This window comes from Diadema setosum, chromosome 6, assembly GCF_964275005.1.
Source record: "Diadema setosum chromosome 6, eeDiaSeto1, whole genome shotgun sequence".
Lineage (NCBI taxonomy): Eukaryota > Metazoa > Echinodermata > Echinoidea > Diadematoida > Diadematidae > Diadema > Diadema setosum.
In genome coordinates this window covers 36,340,288-36,358,423 of record NC_092690.1, presented here as the reverse complement: position 1 = coordinate 36,358,423, position 18,136 = coordinate 36,340,288, and the positions used below count along the sequence as shown (strand labels likewise).

General features: G+C 38.1%; 1 protein-coding gene across 1 annotated transcript in view; it reads left to right on the top strand.

Annotated features, from left to right (window-relative positions):
* The window catches only part of LOC140229829 (C2 domain-containing protein 2-like), a 96,462-nt gene that overhangs the window by 42,705 nt on the left and 35,621 nt on the right, over window positions 1–18,136 (top strand). Inside the window, 4 exon segments of the mRNA XM_072310058.1 lie at window positions 13,398–13,508; window positions 15,151–15,312; window positions 16,285–16,406; window positions 17,007–17,180. Of these exon segments, the coding sequence (XP_072166159.1) occupies window positions 13,398–13,508; window positions 15,151–15,312; window positions 16,285–16,406; window positions 17,007–17,180 (569 nt within the window).

Genomic DNA, 18,136 nt, shown 5'->3' with positions numbered 1-18,136 from the left:
ATCAATTATGTATTCTCCCTGAAATGTCTACACTCACACTCACATTTAGACTGGTCATCTGCTGCATTTATGTTTATGTTCTGTTTTTGTGTGTGTGTCAATAGTCTTTCTGTGTGGTGTATGTGTGTGTGAATCTCCTAATCTTTGAAAATAGTGGAAAAGGGGGGGGGGATGGGTTTGGCTGTAAAGGGTCATATATCACAGGGATGGAATTATGCCCAAGCGGGGCAGGTCTATATAAGGGGCTGTGCCAGTAATTCACCCGCCCGCAATGCACTCATCTTTCATCGACCCGGCAAGAGAGAGAGAAGAAAGGGAGAGAGAGAGAGAGAGAGAGAGAGGCAGAGTGATCACTGCATCTCTTCCACATATCATCATAAACCCCAGCCAGCCTCCCTTGGCTCCTCACTACCCCATCCCTGTTACTACCACCAGCCCCCATCTCCCTGCCCCTCTCCACCACCCCTCTACTGCCTGTATACCCCACCCCTTTCTAGCTAGTGGCTTCACCCACCCCTGGGCCATGCAATATCTCACCCCTTCAGCTCTCTCATGACTCTTGTTTACAGTGGTCTGTTCTGGCAGTACAGTACATGACACTAAAACTTGATAATTTCTATTTTGACCAAAAATTCATTTGTGACCATTTTTGGGTTGGAGGGAGGGGGGGGGGGGGGCTTCGTTGCTCCATGATCAGATGTGTAAGGTACATGTAGGGGCAGGTCACCTGTAAGAAATCAATCCAGCCTGGCTACCAGAGAAGAGAAAAGAAAAAGAGATGCTTGGTGGTACAAAACTTCAAAATTGTGTTAAACAAATACATACTACTGAACGTTTTCGACGTGCACTCTTCGGAGTAGAACCGCACGTATGAAACAAGAAACGCGAACATAACAATATATACAAAACGAGCAAACCATTCAAGCAAGCGAAACAGTGCATACGTTGATTGGCTGACATCAACATGAGTCAGAATCTAACTCAAAAGAAAAGAAAAACTAAGATAAGTTTTGGTCTTTTCTATCTCCCCCTTTCTTTAAAGTAACATTGATATGTTTCAAATCCCTTTACTGGTAGTAAGGGTCAAATATATTGAATCTGCAATATTGAATAAAGTCAATATGAAATACAGGTATACAAGAAAATATCAGTGAGTAAGTATATGACTTGTAACCTTTAATAGTGAACAAGCTGGCAGTAAATTGCAGTGAAGTCAAACTTTGAAATGAAAATCAAAGTGAAATACACCAAACAGCTCATGATTCCTCACTTTTTCATACATATATTCTCCAAACTCTTTTAATTTGCCATGCAGAAATGAAGTGATTAGAAAATTCATGAAATCAAAAAAGAAAAAAAAAATAGATGTGATGATGTATACCTTTTTAAACTTATTTTTATTTATTTATTTATTTTTACCTTCAGATATAATACACTGAGGTTGGATATGAAATTTCAGTTCCACTTCTGCTCCTTGTTGTTTTCAAATCAGAGTGTTTGTGCATGTGTGTGTGTATTTGTGTGAGTGTGTGTGTGTGTGAGAGAGAGAGAGAGAGAGAGAGAAAAGAAAAAGATTGAAAAAAAAAGAAGCAAAACTATCAGACAATCCAGGGATGTTTTGATATAATGTCACTGGCAGAGCATATGGTGGTCTGTGCAATATGTTGTCAACTACTCAATACCAGCTGTCAACTCCAGACCAAATTTGATGGAGATTAGGATGGTGAGTAATTGAGAGCTAATGCTCCTAATGACTCAACGTCATGTCAGTGCAAATATTTGTTGTGACATGGTGCACGTTGCTGAAGTATGTGGGTAGAATATTGTCGTCAAAGATGATAAAACAGCAACGCTGTGCCTTCGTTACAGAGCAGCTCAATAGGTTTTCCCACTAAAGCAGATGATGTTACAAAATCATTGAGGAAGTGGTGTAGACGAAGGGACCCTGTTGTATCAAACTGGTAGACAGTGCTTAAAGGAGACATCATGTTTGTAGGGAAACATTCTCAGTAAGATCAATGATGTATATCATACCAGGGCAAATATTACTAAATCATAAAACAAGTATTAAAGGCACAAAATGTGGAATTTGTATTGGTTTCCTGCCATAGGGCTTGCACACATTGTGTCTGGTAGCCATGAGTGGAGATTTTGCTTGCATTCATGTATACATGTAAGGTGCACCCCAACTTTCACTATTTGGGGGGACAAAAGAGATGTACTAAATACAACGTTCGCAAGCGTTTACAGTAGTTAAAATTAGTGCAAAGAATTATATAGATATACCATGATATTCCCATAGTAGGTCATGAAGTTGAGCTAACAGGAATTATGCCTCAGAAACACACTGTGCATCACAGCATGCTGAGATGCTAGTGTGTTTTTCCTCGGTGTGTGGAAATAATTAATAGCTATTGGTATCGGGGGGGGGGGGGGGACTGCTCAACCACCACCCATTTCGTTCTCTCCAAGGATGGCCTTTATTCACGAATCAACAGATACATATCGGTTGCCATGGCAACTGGCTGAGGGAAGATGCTTGTCAGTGTGTGCATGCCATGAAAGGTAATACAAACGCATTGTAAAGTAGTGAAATTGTGATGCAGTCATGAGATTGGGTGTAGGTAACATACTGGAGGATCACTTTAAAGTTGCCTGCAAAATGTAGATTTGTGACCCCTGTTGGTTTACAGGAGAAAGATAATATCAACTCACTTGGGAGGAAAAGTGATCAGCAGGATGCATATAAATGGGTGTTATGGGTGTGTATATTAATAGTAATGTATAATCATTCATAGTGTATTTTAAGAGTGTAAGAAGATTTGACTAGGACAAATTCTCTTCCCTCCTCTCTCATGTGTAATTCACTGTAAATGCATATATCCTCTGTGTGTACACATTGTATATTCACATGTATTCAAGCACTTGTACATGTACTGTAAAATGAGACATGTTCGCGTGCATTTTAATTTGGTTAGAGCCAAAATTTGGAAAAGGTAAAATACACATGAAAGTTCCTCTCTATACTATACGCATTGAATGTTAAAGGAATCTCGCGAAAATTTCATGCCGCGAATAAGGCTGTCGGCTCCGAGTCACAAAAATTTGATACCGCGAATATATCTTGTTTTACAGTGCACTTGTTTTACAAGTATAGGTATACATACGTAAAACATGTCCATTTTCCTGGAAGAGGTAAGTGATTTTTTGGGTGGAGACAATGCGAAGAGGGGTAAAACTAGGCAGGGCAGGGCGGGGCAAGGGCCGGGTTATAGAGGTGGTAGGACTAGGTGGTAGTTGATTTAAGAAGACAATAATCTAGAAAATTATTGCTGTTGGCAGTAAGATTAAGCATTGAAGAGGATGATGCGAACCTCCATGTGCAGTGTAGCTCACAGACTGTTGGAAAGATTCCGACCCATTGAAGGAAGATGGCTGTTGTAATGATTGTCAGTTTGAAAATTCATTTATCTTCAGAGAGAGAGAGAGAGAGAGCGAGAAAAATGTTTTCATTGGGTATAGAATCTGGAAGACAGTGAACTCTGAGAAGGAGGAAGTGTAGTTGTAAAGGTATTGAAGAAGATGAATTGCTGTTGTGGCCTTTTCTTACAAAAGTTTGTAAGGAAGAGTAAAAGAAAGAGAGAGAAAAGCTAAGTGTCTGTGTAATCTAATGAAGTCTTGGAAGGAATATTGTCTGTAGAAAAAAAAAGATCATACAAAAGATTTTTACATTTCATGAATGGGGAAAAAATCATTTGAAAAATCATCTTTTATAAAGATTTGATTACTAGTAATGCTTCAGCTTTCAGCTGTGTTCATTTTTTGGCAGTGAAAAATGATGAAATGAATTTCCCTGTATCATTGTTTTCTTCCTTTCCACCCTGAATGAGCTAGACTTGCCCGATGTGGCATACACAAGAAAGAAATTGCGATTTGCTCTCATCGACCGATTTACCTACAAATTTTCCTCTTTCAGCAAGGATGAGTGATACAAAAGAACAAAACCAGATACTCTTGGGACTTTGAGGCATTTATTTTTGAAGTATGCACAAGGAAGAATTTGAGTAGGGAGAATTACACCAGCAGGATGTGTGATGAAGAAAATTGTTGTGGTTTTAGTTTAGTCTTCCATAACAAATGTCAATCCTAGAAGTGTCGTCTTTAACTGTATGTAGAAAAGGAAAACTGGGCCATGGGAAATTTGATGCCTTTGACCACCGGCAGGGCATGCACTGTAGAACAATGTTTTTAGAATGTATGTCATAGCTACAGCCTTGAGTAGCGAATGTTTAGTGGCAGCGCCCGGCCCGTCTGGCCAGCGAGTGCACCGTGTTGCGCCCGTGTCACTCTATACCTAGCAATGTGGGGTACTGTGAGCCGAGTAAATACCAGTGTGCGTCAGTCGTGAGCCCCTGCATGGATCACTTGCTTAAGGTCAGATCAAAGCTGCACTTCGTGGTTATGGTTCTCATCTGAAACATTGTCTTGCCGCTTCCCTTTTCTAAAAGTCAGATACTCGCAGACTCCCAGGCATAGTAATTGGTATACTAACAAAGAAACAAAACAATGTGTTGAAATGCACCATAACAAATGATGGTGCATTTATCATGGTGTACCAATCATGGCGCATCAGTGATGGTGCACTGATCTTGGTGCACCAAACATGGCATACCAATCATGGTGTACAGTGTGGACCAATCATGATGTACCAATCATAGTGCATCAGTCATGGTGCACCAATCATGGTGCACCAAACACGGTATACCAATCATGGTGTACCAATCATGGTGTATCAATCATGGTGCACTAACAATGGTGTTTTGACTGCATGACTTCTCTTTCACTAGCCTTCCAAATTTTACCGAACATTATTTCCCCTCCAGCTGAGATTTTAAATACAGGAACAGCTGATATCAAGTTTTGAGTGACCGACATTCAGAGAACAGAATTCTTTTCTTTGCTTTCTTCGCACATGAAGGCTTCTCCTTATATATATAGCTGCAGAAGATAATTCAATTCTCTTTTTGCAGCAAATGTTAACGACCACACCTGGTGTGCCTGGACATTGTCTACCAACGGAGCTGCCATTTTAAGTTACCTTCAGCTGGTCTTTATTCCAGACCTTCAGATGGTATTTTACAGTCAGATGCTACCACTGTTGAAACAAAGACCTAAAGTCACAAGGCGTCTTTAAACCTGTCAAACAAATAAATGAAAAAGAGACAATTAATTACCTGTTTGTCTAAAATGTCAGACTCATGATCTATTGGTCAAAGTATTAAGAATTATGTGATACATGATAATCATAAATGATTGTTTGTTTGCAAAAGATGATTATTAGTTTTTCTAAACCTCAGCTCAGAAAATATAGAAATTATATTGTTTTGAGGACTTCCTCCACCCATTTCATACAGGAAATGGTGAAAATGAAATGTAACAAATAATTTGCCTTCTTTTTTTCATCTATATAAGTGAAATAGAATAAGAAATATAATTTACAGGTTCATCAGTCCTACTGCAGTTGCTTTCATTCCAGCGAATTACATCCAGATTTCATAAAAGATACTGATACGGGAATAACATACCTCAACTTCTAATCAAAGTGCTTTTTCATTGATAAATTAAAGAAGAATTCAGTGAAATGCCTTTGTCAGCATTTGAACACTTACAGGAAGATGTCATTGAAAAAGAAAATATGTTGTAGCATAGCAAACTCTCAATTGCAATGTCTGTATAAAGGTCAGTATGAAAATGAATGTATGTATACATGAGTGTGCAGTTGTATTCAAGTATCAAATATATCATAGTGTGAGACAGAGAGAAAGAAAAAAAAAACAAGCGAGAAGCAAGTAGACAGATACATTCATATAAAAACGAAAGGAAGAGAGAGAGATATCGAAAGAGAATGTGGGATGATGTAGTTAATGATACGGATGATGCACAGTTTTGCTTTCCTTTTCAGTAGAATGTCATGGAATGTCTCAACCTTTAATAAGGCTTCCCCTACACAGCCCTTGATCCCCCAGGGCTCAGCCGTGTCACGCTACCCCCTGGTGTGGGGGCCGGCACATCCTCCTAGGTCAGTGCTTAGCAGCAGGTCCACCAGCTGACATTTTTAGAAGACTGCCCCAGACTACCAACCAGCATAGTGGTAGGAGACTTGATGGAGAAATATAGATAGAGATAGATAAATATATAAATAGCTAAATAAATATATATATAGAGAGAGAGAGAAATAGATAGACATAAGATATACTGTAGATGGAAGGATGATATAGATAGAGATAGATAAATGTATAATTACCTGATAGATATATACAGAGAGGGAGATAGACATGAGAGTAGATAGAAGGGTGGATGGAGAGATAGAAATAATAGATCAAGACATTGCTAGATACATAAAGTTATGAAATATTGATGGAGAGATAGATTGACTAGAGAGAGATGGATAGAAAGAGATATATAGAGTGAGAGATAGATAGATAGATGAATATTACATGTAGATAGAAATATATAGAAATAGAATAAAAATAGATGAAGAGATGGCCAGAGATGCATAAAGATGTAGTGAAGTATTGATAGAGAGATTAATTAAATAGATAGAGAGATGGGTAGAAAGAGATACAGAGTGAGAGAGAAATAGATAAAAGAGTATCAATAGACACAAAGAACATAAAGGGAAAGAAAGAGAAAGAGGGAGAGAGATTGGAAGAAAAAGTGACAGAGGTAGAGGGAGGGTGAGGATCTTGAGCTAGAGCTAAGAGAGAATATGATAACCCTCTTGTGGGGGAAGCAAGTAGATTGTGATGGTGGTACATGTAGGATGGGGTTAGTGTAGGATATTATTGATGTTGTGGGTAGAATGCAGGTGCTGTGGTAGGAAACGGGTAATATGCTAAAGAGTATTGATGTTTTGAGTGGTAGACAATGATTGCAGTGGTAGTGGAGGGGCTAAATAATTGAAGAGGATTGATTGGCATACAATTAGATTTTTTTTTTCAGACTTCGTGTTGGAGGAATGAAAGGAAAAATGGTAAGAGGGTGTGATGTATGCACTCTGTAGGTAGGAGATCAGGTTTTACCTGAAGGACAATCAAAGTTTGTCTATGTGTGTGAATGTGGATGTGTATGTCTGTAAAGAGGATCGCATGGCAAATATCTTCTTTAGATGAGGAACTCTTGAACATAAATTGTACAGAAGGAGATGACAATTTCCAGGAAATACTTGTTTGTTTGAAAGGTTGAAGTAGAGTGAGAAAGAGCAGGAGATTCCAAATATCAATGAAGCAAAAAGTCAGATGATGCATGGCTCTGGAATCTTGTCGTAAATCATCTCAAGGGAAGCGAGTGGATGCGGTCTCCATGGGAACAGCGCCCTCAAACATGATAGTGAGATAAACCTTGGGTCTTTGACCATCATATATCGTGAATGTAAAATGACATCAGCTGTAGATATGAAGTTAGAGGTATACGGAAGGAGACTTTTATGCTTGATTAGAGTGATAGTTCTGTTACACTTTTAGTAGTCCCAGGTACTGTTTGTATATGAAGTGGGCTTCTAACCCACATTTAGCATCAGTTTATGCAGGGGAATGAATAATGAGACTTTTTTTGTGAACAGAATGAACAAAAGTTACTCTTTTGCTATTGAAGTACGGAATACACTGTGATTGTAAACAAGTATGCTGCTAACTTGGCAGGGATGATATTCATATGATGAAATGAGAATGAAGAGGTAATTCCACTTTGATTATTATGATACACATGGCTGTGCCTGCTTGAGGCCATTCTAAAAGCTATCATGTTTTTTCTTCTTTTTTCCCCTTTTTTACAGATTGTTGATTATCCTTGTGAAATTAGATCACAGGTTAGTGAAGAAAAAAACATTGCCATGCTTTGGAAATAGAATGAAGTAGAGCCTGAGGGACAACAATAGCATTCCTGGAATACCTCGCTGCCCCACATTTTTTGTTTTTCTTGTTTTACGGCAAGGGCAGGAGAAGGCATGGGGTGAAGCGAGCATTTAGGGCATCAACAAATTGTGATATGCGAGATGACTATCTCTGCAATTCTCCTCGCAAATGTGCCGAGAATTCTCAAAAGTGTCTCCAAAGAGGCTCTCTTCTTTCTTTTTTTCTTCCTGGAAATGGGGTTTGCCATGTCAAGGATTAGATGGGCCGAAGGATGGGACTGATGCTTGAGGGCCAGAGTGGTTGATGTGACCTCTTTAGCACATAGCGCATCCAGGTCTGCGATTACATTAAAGGACTGCCCTCTTGACTTCAGCAGCTTGCATTCATGTTGTCATCACACGTAGAGAGAGTTACTGTGAAATTTTAGCAATAATCAGCACTTAAACTGCCGATATTGTCCCAGAATCTCATCAGGTTATTTTTCAAAAATTTCAAATCATTCATGAAAAGGCATCAGTGACAGTTAATCTGACAGTTACAGTATACAATTGTAGCTACAGCTGTAGCATGCTAGTCTCTGTTATGTGTGGAAAGTCTTCTGTAATGGACCCTTGAATGGAGTTGCAGCTACACATGTGTCTCAGAAACAAAAAAAAAATGGTGTTTTACTCGTGGAATGTTGCCTTTTATGGCAGTAAAATTTATACAGTATGTGAAAAATCAAATTGTTAAGAATCAAATAAAATTTTGAAAAATCAAATCATTGAAAGTTTTAGTCAGATATGCAGAGCATGACCATAGAGGTAAGTCCAGAAAGTATGAATTATGATTCGATTTCATGTTCTTAGTCAAATTCTAATATCAGCAGGTGAATTTACTATGATGTAAATTATGATATTAACGGTAATGTATATTCCTAATATTTAATCTCTCTGAAGTCATCAAAAGGAAAGTGAGATACCAAAGCACAAGATCAAATGCAAAGAGCAATCATTTGTTCAGGGTGAACTCACTCCATGTGCATATGACTATTTGAAGGAATTTATTCATTTGTGAATCTGTGCGGTGTAGTAATCAAAGTCTTTAAGTGGGATGCAGCTTCAAAATGCTAGATGCTAGTGAGCTGTGATCGGAATACGTGCTTCACTCCCTGACCGCGACTCCGCCCTCTCATGCCACATGACCTAGTTACCACAACAAATTTCTCGCCGATGAAATCATTTGATATCACAGATCCCCGGTACGTGGAGGAGTGTTACCGATGGGGTATTAGCGCTAGGAGTGTTGGGATGAGGTTGGAGACAGAATGGGGAAGGAGGAGGAGGAGGAGGAGGCAGAGTGAGAGATAGAGTATGAGAGAGATAGAAGAGATGAAGTATGGATGAAAGGGAAGATAGAAATGAAAGGGGATTTTGGTATTAGATATGGAAGAGAAGAAATGCACAGAAGATGGACGGGATGTGAGAAGAGATGTTGATGAAGGGTGAGAATGGAAAGGAAGGAGAAGAGAGAATGAAGGAATTGGAGGAGAAAAAAAACCCCAAGATTTATGAAATATTTGTGCATATGTTGAGAGAGAAAGAGAAATAAAGGAGAGGGAGAGAGAGATATTGTCGAGGGATACATCTTTGGGAAACTGGAGGGACATAATTACATGATGGTTGCTGAGGGAAACAAAATGTTGATTATTGAGACAATCATTTTAGACAAGGTAAGGAATAGAGAGAGAAGCAGATGGACTCAAAGTCAAGCAGTGTAAATCAGAGGTAATAGAAACATACCAATAAAAGAGAGAGAGAAATAGAAAGAGATAGTGGGGTAAGAGAAAGTAAACCAGGTTGGGTACTGCACTGTAATAGTTTAAAAACAGAGAGATAGAAAGAGAAATGAGAGAGACTAAAGATAATAATTTAGTATGGCTGCAAAATTAAATGACAGAGAGAAGGGGGTGGGAGAAAAGAAAAAGCAGAAAAGGTGGAGAATTTGCAAAAGAATAAATGATAGAATGATTGGATAATGTATCATTTCTCTCCTTTCCCTTCATCAGAGCAACATCCTGTCAGACTTGGTTATAAAGTATGAATGATTGAAACAGGCATGGCCTTTGTTGATGGTTGTTACATTCTTCGCCCCTCCCCCCACCAACAAGCATGTGACTACATCATCGTACTCTGACACAAGCGTTCCATCTCATATTGATATAACCCAGTGTGACGAAAGCCAGTGATTTACAGACTGCTGTTTAGCCCCTCTGGTGTTTGTTATGTTCGTTGCCACAGTGAACATGGTATGTTAACTGACACAACAAGCACACACTTTTCTTTATCGATGCTTTAATGAGTGTCAATAAACTTAAGAACTTAGAGAATTCCCCTACAGGACATTATCTCCATTAATTTCTCATCTGTATTATGAACTGAATGTATTCTAGTAAATTAGCCCCCTAAAGATGTATATTATATATAAATGAAAAAGGAGAGAAAAAGAAAAAAGGGGAAGAGATAGAGAGAATAACATGTGAATCACAGGGGAATAGATAGAAGGGTAACAGAAAAAGAGTGTGGTTGATGTGTGGAAAGCACTGAAGAGGATGAAAAAAGAATGCTCTATGAACTGTCAGGAAAAAGGTGAAAACATACCTGTGTGTTACATCTAAGAAGAATAAAAACAACATTAAAAGAAAGTTTGAAAAAGACAAAAAATAAACCCTGGTAAGCATACAAGAAAAGTATGTATGAATGTCATGTGTATTTAGAAAAGATTAAAACTGTAATATAAGAATTCCGAGGAGATTAGGAGATTTAATTGAAAGGATCATCTTCATGCATGTCTTAAATATCAGCCTGACCTTTACCCAGATTTCCGCAGCGTGCTGTTTTTAATCACTGGTTGTCAAAGTTACTCATTTTTCCACAAATAGCACATCACTGTCAAGACAGATACAAAACCACATTTTTAAAAGGATCATATAGTTTTGGTTGGAACCTAACTCCAGGTTTCTAAAATTTTTGGTGAGATGATGAGAAACCTCTTATGAAAATATGAAAGAGCAATAATTCCGAAGAGGTATTCAACATTTATTTGACGAATATTGGTTTTGAAAAGGCTGAGATATCCAAAACAGAGCGACCCTTAATAAAAGGTGTTAGCCACCGTTTGTCACGATCACTTTGTTTTTGGATATAATTGTCTTAGCCATTTCAAAACCGATTTCCATCAAATAAACTTTGAATCCCCCCTACAATGTTATGCTCTGTACTACGAGTATTTCATAAGTGTATTTGTTTTTTGTATCTCGCATAAAGGTCAAAGCCAAATCCAGATCTCCACCAATACTATGCCATCCCTTTGATTCACAATATGTTGGCATTATTGTACTTAATCCTTTGTGTTCTTTGAGAGCCAGTTGGCACAGTAACCCCATAGCATTTATACTCACTGTCATAAGCTCTTGGCACAGAAAGTGTAACTATGGCAGAGGCAGAAAAACAAAACCCAAACAAACAAAAGTGAAACGCAGTATTGAGCATCAAAGAGAGCATGGATGTTTTGACTGCATGTGAACAAATTCCCTAAGGCAGCAATGAATTGATTGAAATTGCCAGATTACTTTTTCTTTTCTTATGCTGATAATGAGTGAGGGACAGATTGTTCTGAATTCTGCTCAGCAAGAAATCCTACAAATTTGTGTCATGATACACAACTTTTGTCATTTACTATCTATTCTATTTGCATATTATCAGTTTCATGTCATTATGTTATATGTGATGTCTTTATAGGTACATGGCTGTAGACAGGGTTAAAAGCACTTTCATTGTACTTGATGTAGTTTGAATTTCTTTTTTCCTCCATAGAATCTGTATTTTTTTTTTCTTTGTTAAACCATTACAAGCATTGCTGTTCTGAAAGTCTTTTTTTCTTGTTTTTCTACAAACACATATTTTTGAAAAATTGCCTGCTTATTTTTGTTGTTTTCTTATGTGTTACCTTTCTCATGTCATCTGCCCTTTTATGCTACATTTGTGCAAGTGGTTATAGCTAACCATTATCCATATTTTTATGAAATAAAAGATATTGTCTCTCCATTCTGTCTCATCTCTGTGAGTCCACTCCGCCCCCTCCCCTTTGTGACTGCCTTACTTTCTGTGTATTTATATGAGTTGTTGTTATGTTTTTTCATGCAGGCTGGCATTTGAACCTGTCAACTGAGAAATATGCATATTGTCCATGATTTGTCACAGTTTCAAATGACACTCCTGGCTATCATTATGTCTTTTAATGTTTGTTTGTTTTGTTTTTTCTTAGCCTCTTCAGACTGTCTGTGTTCAAAATGTTAGTTTCTATATGATACAGTATACAAACTTGCATACATACACACACCCAGAGACACACACATAATGTGTGCATACAGCACTACCCATACTGCTCTGTGTGTTGGCGTTTGACAGCAGCGCAGAGATTTAATGTTGTTGTTGCTCTCGCTTCAGATCGAACAGTGCGCTCCAAATATCTTATTCTCCATTACTGGCTGGCTTTGTGTAATAGTTCATCAATTGATTTTGCACTCCATTTGCTTTGAATTACACACAGCACAACAATGTGAATGCCCCAGTTCTGGTGGCAATGTACTATGTTTTATTCAAAGCATACATTGCATAAAGTACTTTGTACTGTATTGTACAGTACATGAAGTAAATGTATTTGTGACTGCATGAAATAACAACAGAAATGACAGAAGGCAATATTTTTTCACTTGGTTGCAAGTAATAAACAAAAAAAAGTCGCAGAAATGTTGATGATTCATACTGAAATATTAATGTGAGTGCTCTTCTTAATGTAAGTTGTCAGTAAATTTGAAATGTTTTGAGGGATACTGGAATATGGGTGCATGTACTTTCAACCAAATACATATTTTCAGGTTCAGGTCGTTAGCTCCATCTTTGTTGTTGCTGGAGTGTAAATCGGTGGAATATTTAATAAAAGAATACTGTGTGAGCATACTATTTTAAACTTGCCCTCCTTCAACCTTCCCAACCTAAAATAAGAAATACCCACAAAACAGAACAAACAATGAAACAAAACAAAGAACAAATGAAAATGAAAAAAAAAATAACTGTGAGTCAATGGCAATGAAAACATTGGGCTCCTTCATGGAAATATCTAGAGAAAGAACTGTAATTGTTTTGTGCCATAGAAGTACTTTTTAGATGAGCATTGACCTTTTACAAACTCTACATTCAGTATATACCATCTCTCTTTCAGTTCAATGATGAATATCTCAGCAACATGCGATTCAAGTGCACTTTCTTTTGTCATACAACAACAAGAATATCTAATGTGTGTATTAACTTTGTTACTGAACTGTCAGATGTATGATTGATGTCAATGTGCAAAGATGAAATTGGGAATTAGAAATGAAGAGGGCCTTTGAGTGGAAAACCATCCATCACTTGTGGACAATTCTGTGTCTTTCTGATCCACCAGGTGCGCTGTGTCGTGAGAGGGATCGGTGAGGATTGGCAGATTTCGGCCAGCTGGGAGCGGAAGCCCGACCTCCAGCTCAACATCCGACCACAGAAGAACACCAACACAAGGGTAGGCATCCCTTTGTTCATTGCATCCTGTTGCCATGACGATACAGATGCTGTAAAATTGATTGAAGACTGCATGAATACGTCTGCAGCCCCTTTAACTACTAAGTATTTCTGTTGTAAAAACTGTATTGAATACAAGTTCTATGTCTTCAGCGTACTTTAGAATCCTAAGCATCATAAGAAATTATTAGATTATTATGAGATTATCATATTGGATAATGGCTCATGGATTGCGTCAGTTACTAAACTCCTGGTTGTTGTATTGACCTATCTTCTCCCTTCCTCCTACTCCGCCCTCCTCCTCTTTGTTTTCTTCATCTTCTTCCTCTTCACTCCTAACATGTACTTCCTTTTGGTACAGCAGTTATTACTTTCAAAACTTCTATGACTGCTACTACTACTACTACTTCTGCCTAAAGACTACTTCTAGTACTGCCACTTCTACTACTACTTCCTACCTCTATCTCAACTACTACACTCTTAAAGGACAAGTTCACCTTCATAAACATAAGGATTGAGAGATTGCAACAATATTAGTAGAACACATCAGTGAAAGTTTGAGGAAAATTGGACAATCGATGCAAAAGTTATGAATTTTTAAAATTTTTGTGTTGGAACCGCTGGATGAGGAGACTACTACAGCTTGTGAGTCATATGCGTACAACAGTATAAAGAAAATGTAAAGAAAATTCAACATATTTTCACTTTTTTCGCATAATAACAGAGCACTTGACTTGCCTCTTTCTAAAGGCAGGGGGAATAATATTACCCATAACATTTGTCAATAACGAGTCAGGGGAATGTGTACTTTTTTCAAAAGATGGAATTTTGTGAAATTCTCTTTATATTTTCCTTATATTGCTGTACGCATGTGACATCTAAGTTATTCATACACTGCAGTAGTCTTCTCATCCAGCGGTTACTGCACAAAAACTTCAAAAATTCATAACTTTTGAACGGATTGTCTGATTTTCCTCAAACTTTCAATGATGTGTTCTACTAATATTGCTACATTCTCTCAATCCTTATGTTTATGAAGGTGAACTTGTCCTTTAATTCTACCACGCCTGCTACAACCACTCACAGTGACACCACTCCTGCTATTACTACTTCTACTTCTACTACTACTACTTCTACTACTACTACTACTACTACTACTACTACTGCTACTACTTCTACTACTACTACTACTACTACTACTACTACGTGTACTACTACTTCTACTACTACTACTACTGCTACTACTACTACTACTACTACTACTACTACTACTACTACTACTTCTACTTCTAGTACTACCACTTCTACAAATATGACAACTGTTGCTTCTATTACTGCAGTATTTGCATCATCTGAAGTATTGTAGACATTCCTTTCTGGCATTATACATACTTAATTGTCCCTGCTCAATATTGATTGGTTTGCAACATTGGTTTGCTAAATATATGATTCATTCTTTCTTTGTGCTAAAGTAGAAGAGAAAATTTACACTTGTATGATCTACAATGTATGTAACATACGAAAGAATTTTCTCTATATTGTAGTGGTTTACAAATATTTTATGTACATGTATGTATACTGTACAACATGAAATTTCTGATTGACAACAATCCAAACATATAACCATTGCCTTTTCTACGCAGAATGACGGTGTTGACCTGATGGTGGTAGAAGAAATCCTCCGCAATGCCATCATGGCCGCTACCTTCAACATGACGCTGCCAATGAGGGCGCTACCCAGGGAGATCATCACAGCCACCAATGCCGTCAACACAAACACCGCCAGGCCCTCCTACCAGGGCATGGTATGTTGTGGGGAGGGGGGCTGGAAGGGGGCTGGGCCCCAAGAAAGAAATTCCTCTCCAAAGATTTAGACTGGATTCAGGCAGAGCCATCTATGTCTTACCATTTCATTGAAATCTCTCCCCAGAATCTCAAATATTATTAGTGCCAGCAAAAGTAGATGTTGTGCGTATCTCACAAACTGACACCAGATTCCCATATTAGGTGATATATTGTCTGCATACACCCACATAATTTAATTGTTTCTTGTCCCAGGAAGGGGAAAAAATTCATTATGAGCTGAATGAAGACCACTCGAATTTCCAGCATAAAAAGGCAGCGAACAGATGGTGGTTATCTATCCATGCATGCAATGCCATTACATTCGACTGTCTTTCCTGCCTCAGTAAGTTATGATGTGGGTTTGCACTGGGCAGGGCTCAGGAAGAGATTTCGGACTATTTCAGTAAGGGTATTCTGTCCAAATTTTGCATCTTGTTCAACTTGTCAGTAAAGAAGGTGAGTCCTACCAAAGCTGAACATATAAAATACCGGTACTGTATGAAGCTGAGGTAAGTTCTGTAAGTCTCATGTGTTAAAGATTGGGTATTAAAGTTGATCGTGGGCTATGTTAATACTAAATGTTTGAGCCAACATAACATTGATGGTAGCCAATGCCATGTGGTTGATGTTTTGCAAGCCATATTTAGTTCTCTTTATATAACATGTCTAGCTAATATTTTCAAATGACTATAGAGTACAAAGTGTGATGTCATAGCAATTCATCACCATGGAAACTGGTTCTAAACAACCTCACCTGGCCCATGTGTGTATGTGCACACCTGGTTCAAACCCAAGCTACAACAAAAGACTGTAACATCATCACTTCTGTACTCTATGAGATTTGATGCACAACACACTGTCAGAGAAAATATGGTCATCCATAGATCTCTGTTTTTCTCTCTCCCCCCCCCCCCCACCTGCACACCTTCCAGAGTAACAATACAAGCCGAACGCCCCAACCTGTGCAATATACACCCATCGTCCCAACAAACACCAATCACGTCTCGTCCAAGCCGCCAGCCATGACGGAAACACGCCTCCTGGTCAAAGGTCAGTGATCTCTCACTTTCATCCAGTCCAATCTGGAGTTAGACTTTGAGGAAAAACAAACAAACAGATGAAATAATGACCAAGTAAAAATAATCAGGGGGAGGGATATGTTCAGTTATTACCAATCTGAGTTCTAATGTATGTTACATGTGATGATGCATCATATCATGAAACCCTGAGAAAGTTTGCAATGATTAATTTCTTGATATTGGTAATGTATCTCTCCAGACTATGAGCTTTACAAAAATAAATTACTTGATCCACCTCATTTGACAAAACAAAATCAGTCACAGATACACCAAACTAACTTTCATCCAAATAAACATTAAGGATCATTCCTAGAAACTTAATTTTGAATTGAAGATGAAGATGTTAGCTTTGGCATTTAATGTAATGATTCTTTTTCAGCATTGCTGTGTTCATGATCTCCTAACAATATTCGCTTTGTGGTTACACTGTATGTCAACACCAAAATGATGAACTTGATCTATTTAGCTTGTGCTAACTGTAAATTTCCTCAAGGTTCAGAGAAAGGAAAAAGTAATGATAATTAAGTGTAAAAGTTCTGTAGTACAGTACATCTCATTTGATTTGGCAGTTTTAGTGGTCATTTCCCTTTCTCTTTGACAGTCATCAAAGCCAACGGTCTGTTGGTCAGGAGCGGGGGCAGCAGCAGCGACCCATACTGCATCGCGATGTTAGATCAACCACCACAACGCTACAAGACAAACACCATCGTCAACACCACCAACCCCTTCTGGGATGAACACTTCTTATTGTACGTTGTCATGGTGACATTTTCTGTGATTTGTTTTGTTTTTGTTTTGTTTTTGTTTTGTTTTTTAGGTCAGGTTTTGTTTTCCTTCTACTGACTGATCACGAGATGATGAAGAGGATAATGATGATGATAATGAGGATTATGAAAAATGATAATGATGATGATGATGGTGATGATTATAATGATTATGCTGGTAATGGTGATGGTGATGATAATGATGATAGTGATGATGATGATGAGGAGGAGGAGGAGAAGGAGGATGGTGATGGTGATGATGGTGATGGTGATAATGATGATGATGATGATGATGGTGATTGTGATGATGATGAGGATGAGTATGATTATGAGGATGGTGATGGTGATAATGATGATGACGATGATGATGGTGATGGTGGTGGTGATATTGATGATGACAATGACGATGATGATGGTGATGGTGGTGGTGATATTAATGATGATGATGAGGATGAGGATGGTGGTGGTGATGGTGATGGTGATAATGATGATGATGATGATGAAGGGTATGGACAGGGTTTGTAAGAAATGAAAAGAGGGCTCTGTGAGAAACACCCAATCACATTATTCCACCAAAAAGTGTTTGAGAAAAATGGCTGAAAACACAAGTTCCTGTTTGTTTTATGATCCCAAACTTTAAAATAATGGAGAAGAAGACTTGTTCTTTCAGAAAATATGAAAAACTCAAGATTGGTTAGGGTGACCCATTTCACCTATTTGAGTCCTCGCATAAAATCACTGTGTGCGACTTTTTGTTCGTTTTATGATGCACGGTCACATGTGCAGTTGTGTTGGTAGTGAGAATGATGTACATGTATCACTTTGCAGTGCTACTGATAGGGCTGATTAAGATGAAGATATGTAAAGGAAGTGTACATGAATGTGAAAATGATCATAATCGAAATTTAAAAGATAAAGTACAACCAGACTTTTTTTTTCCT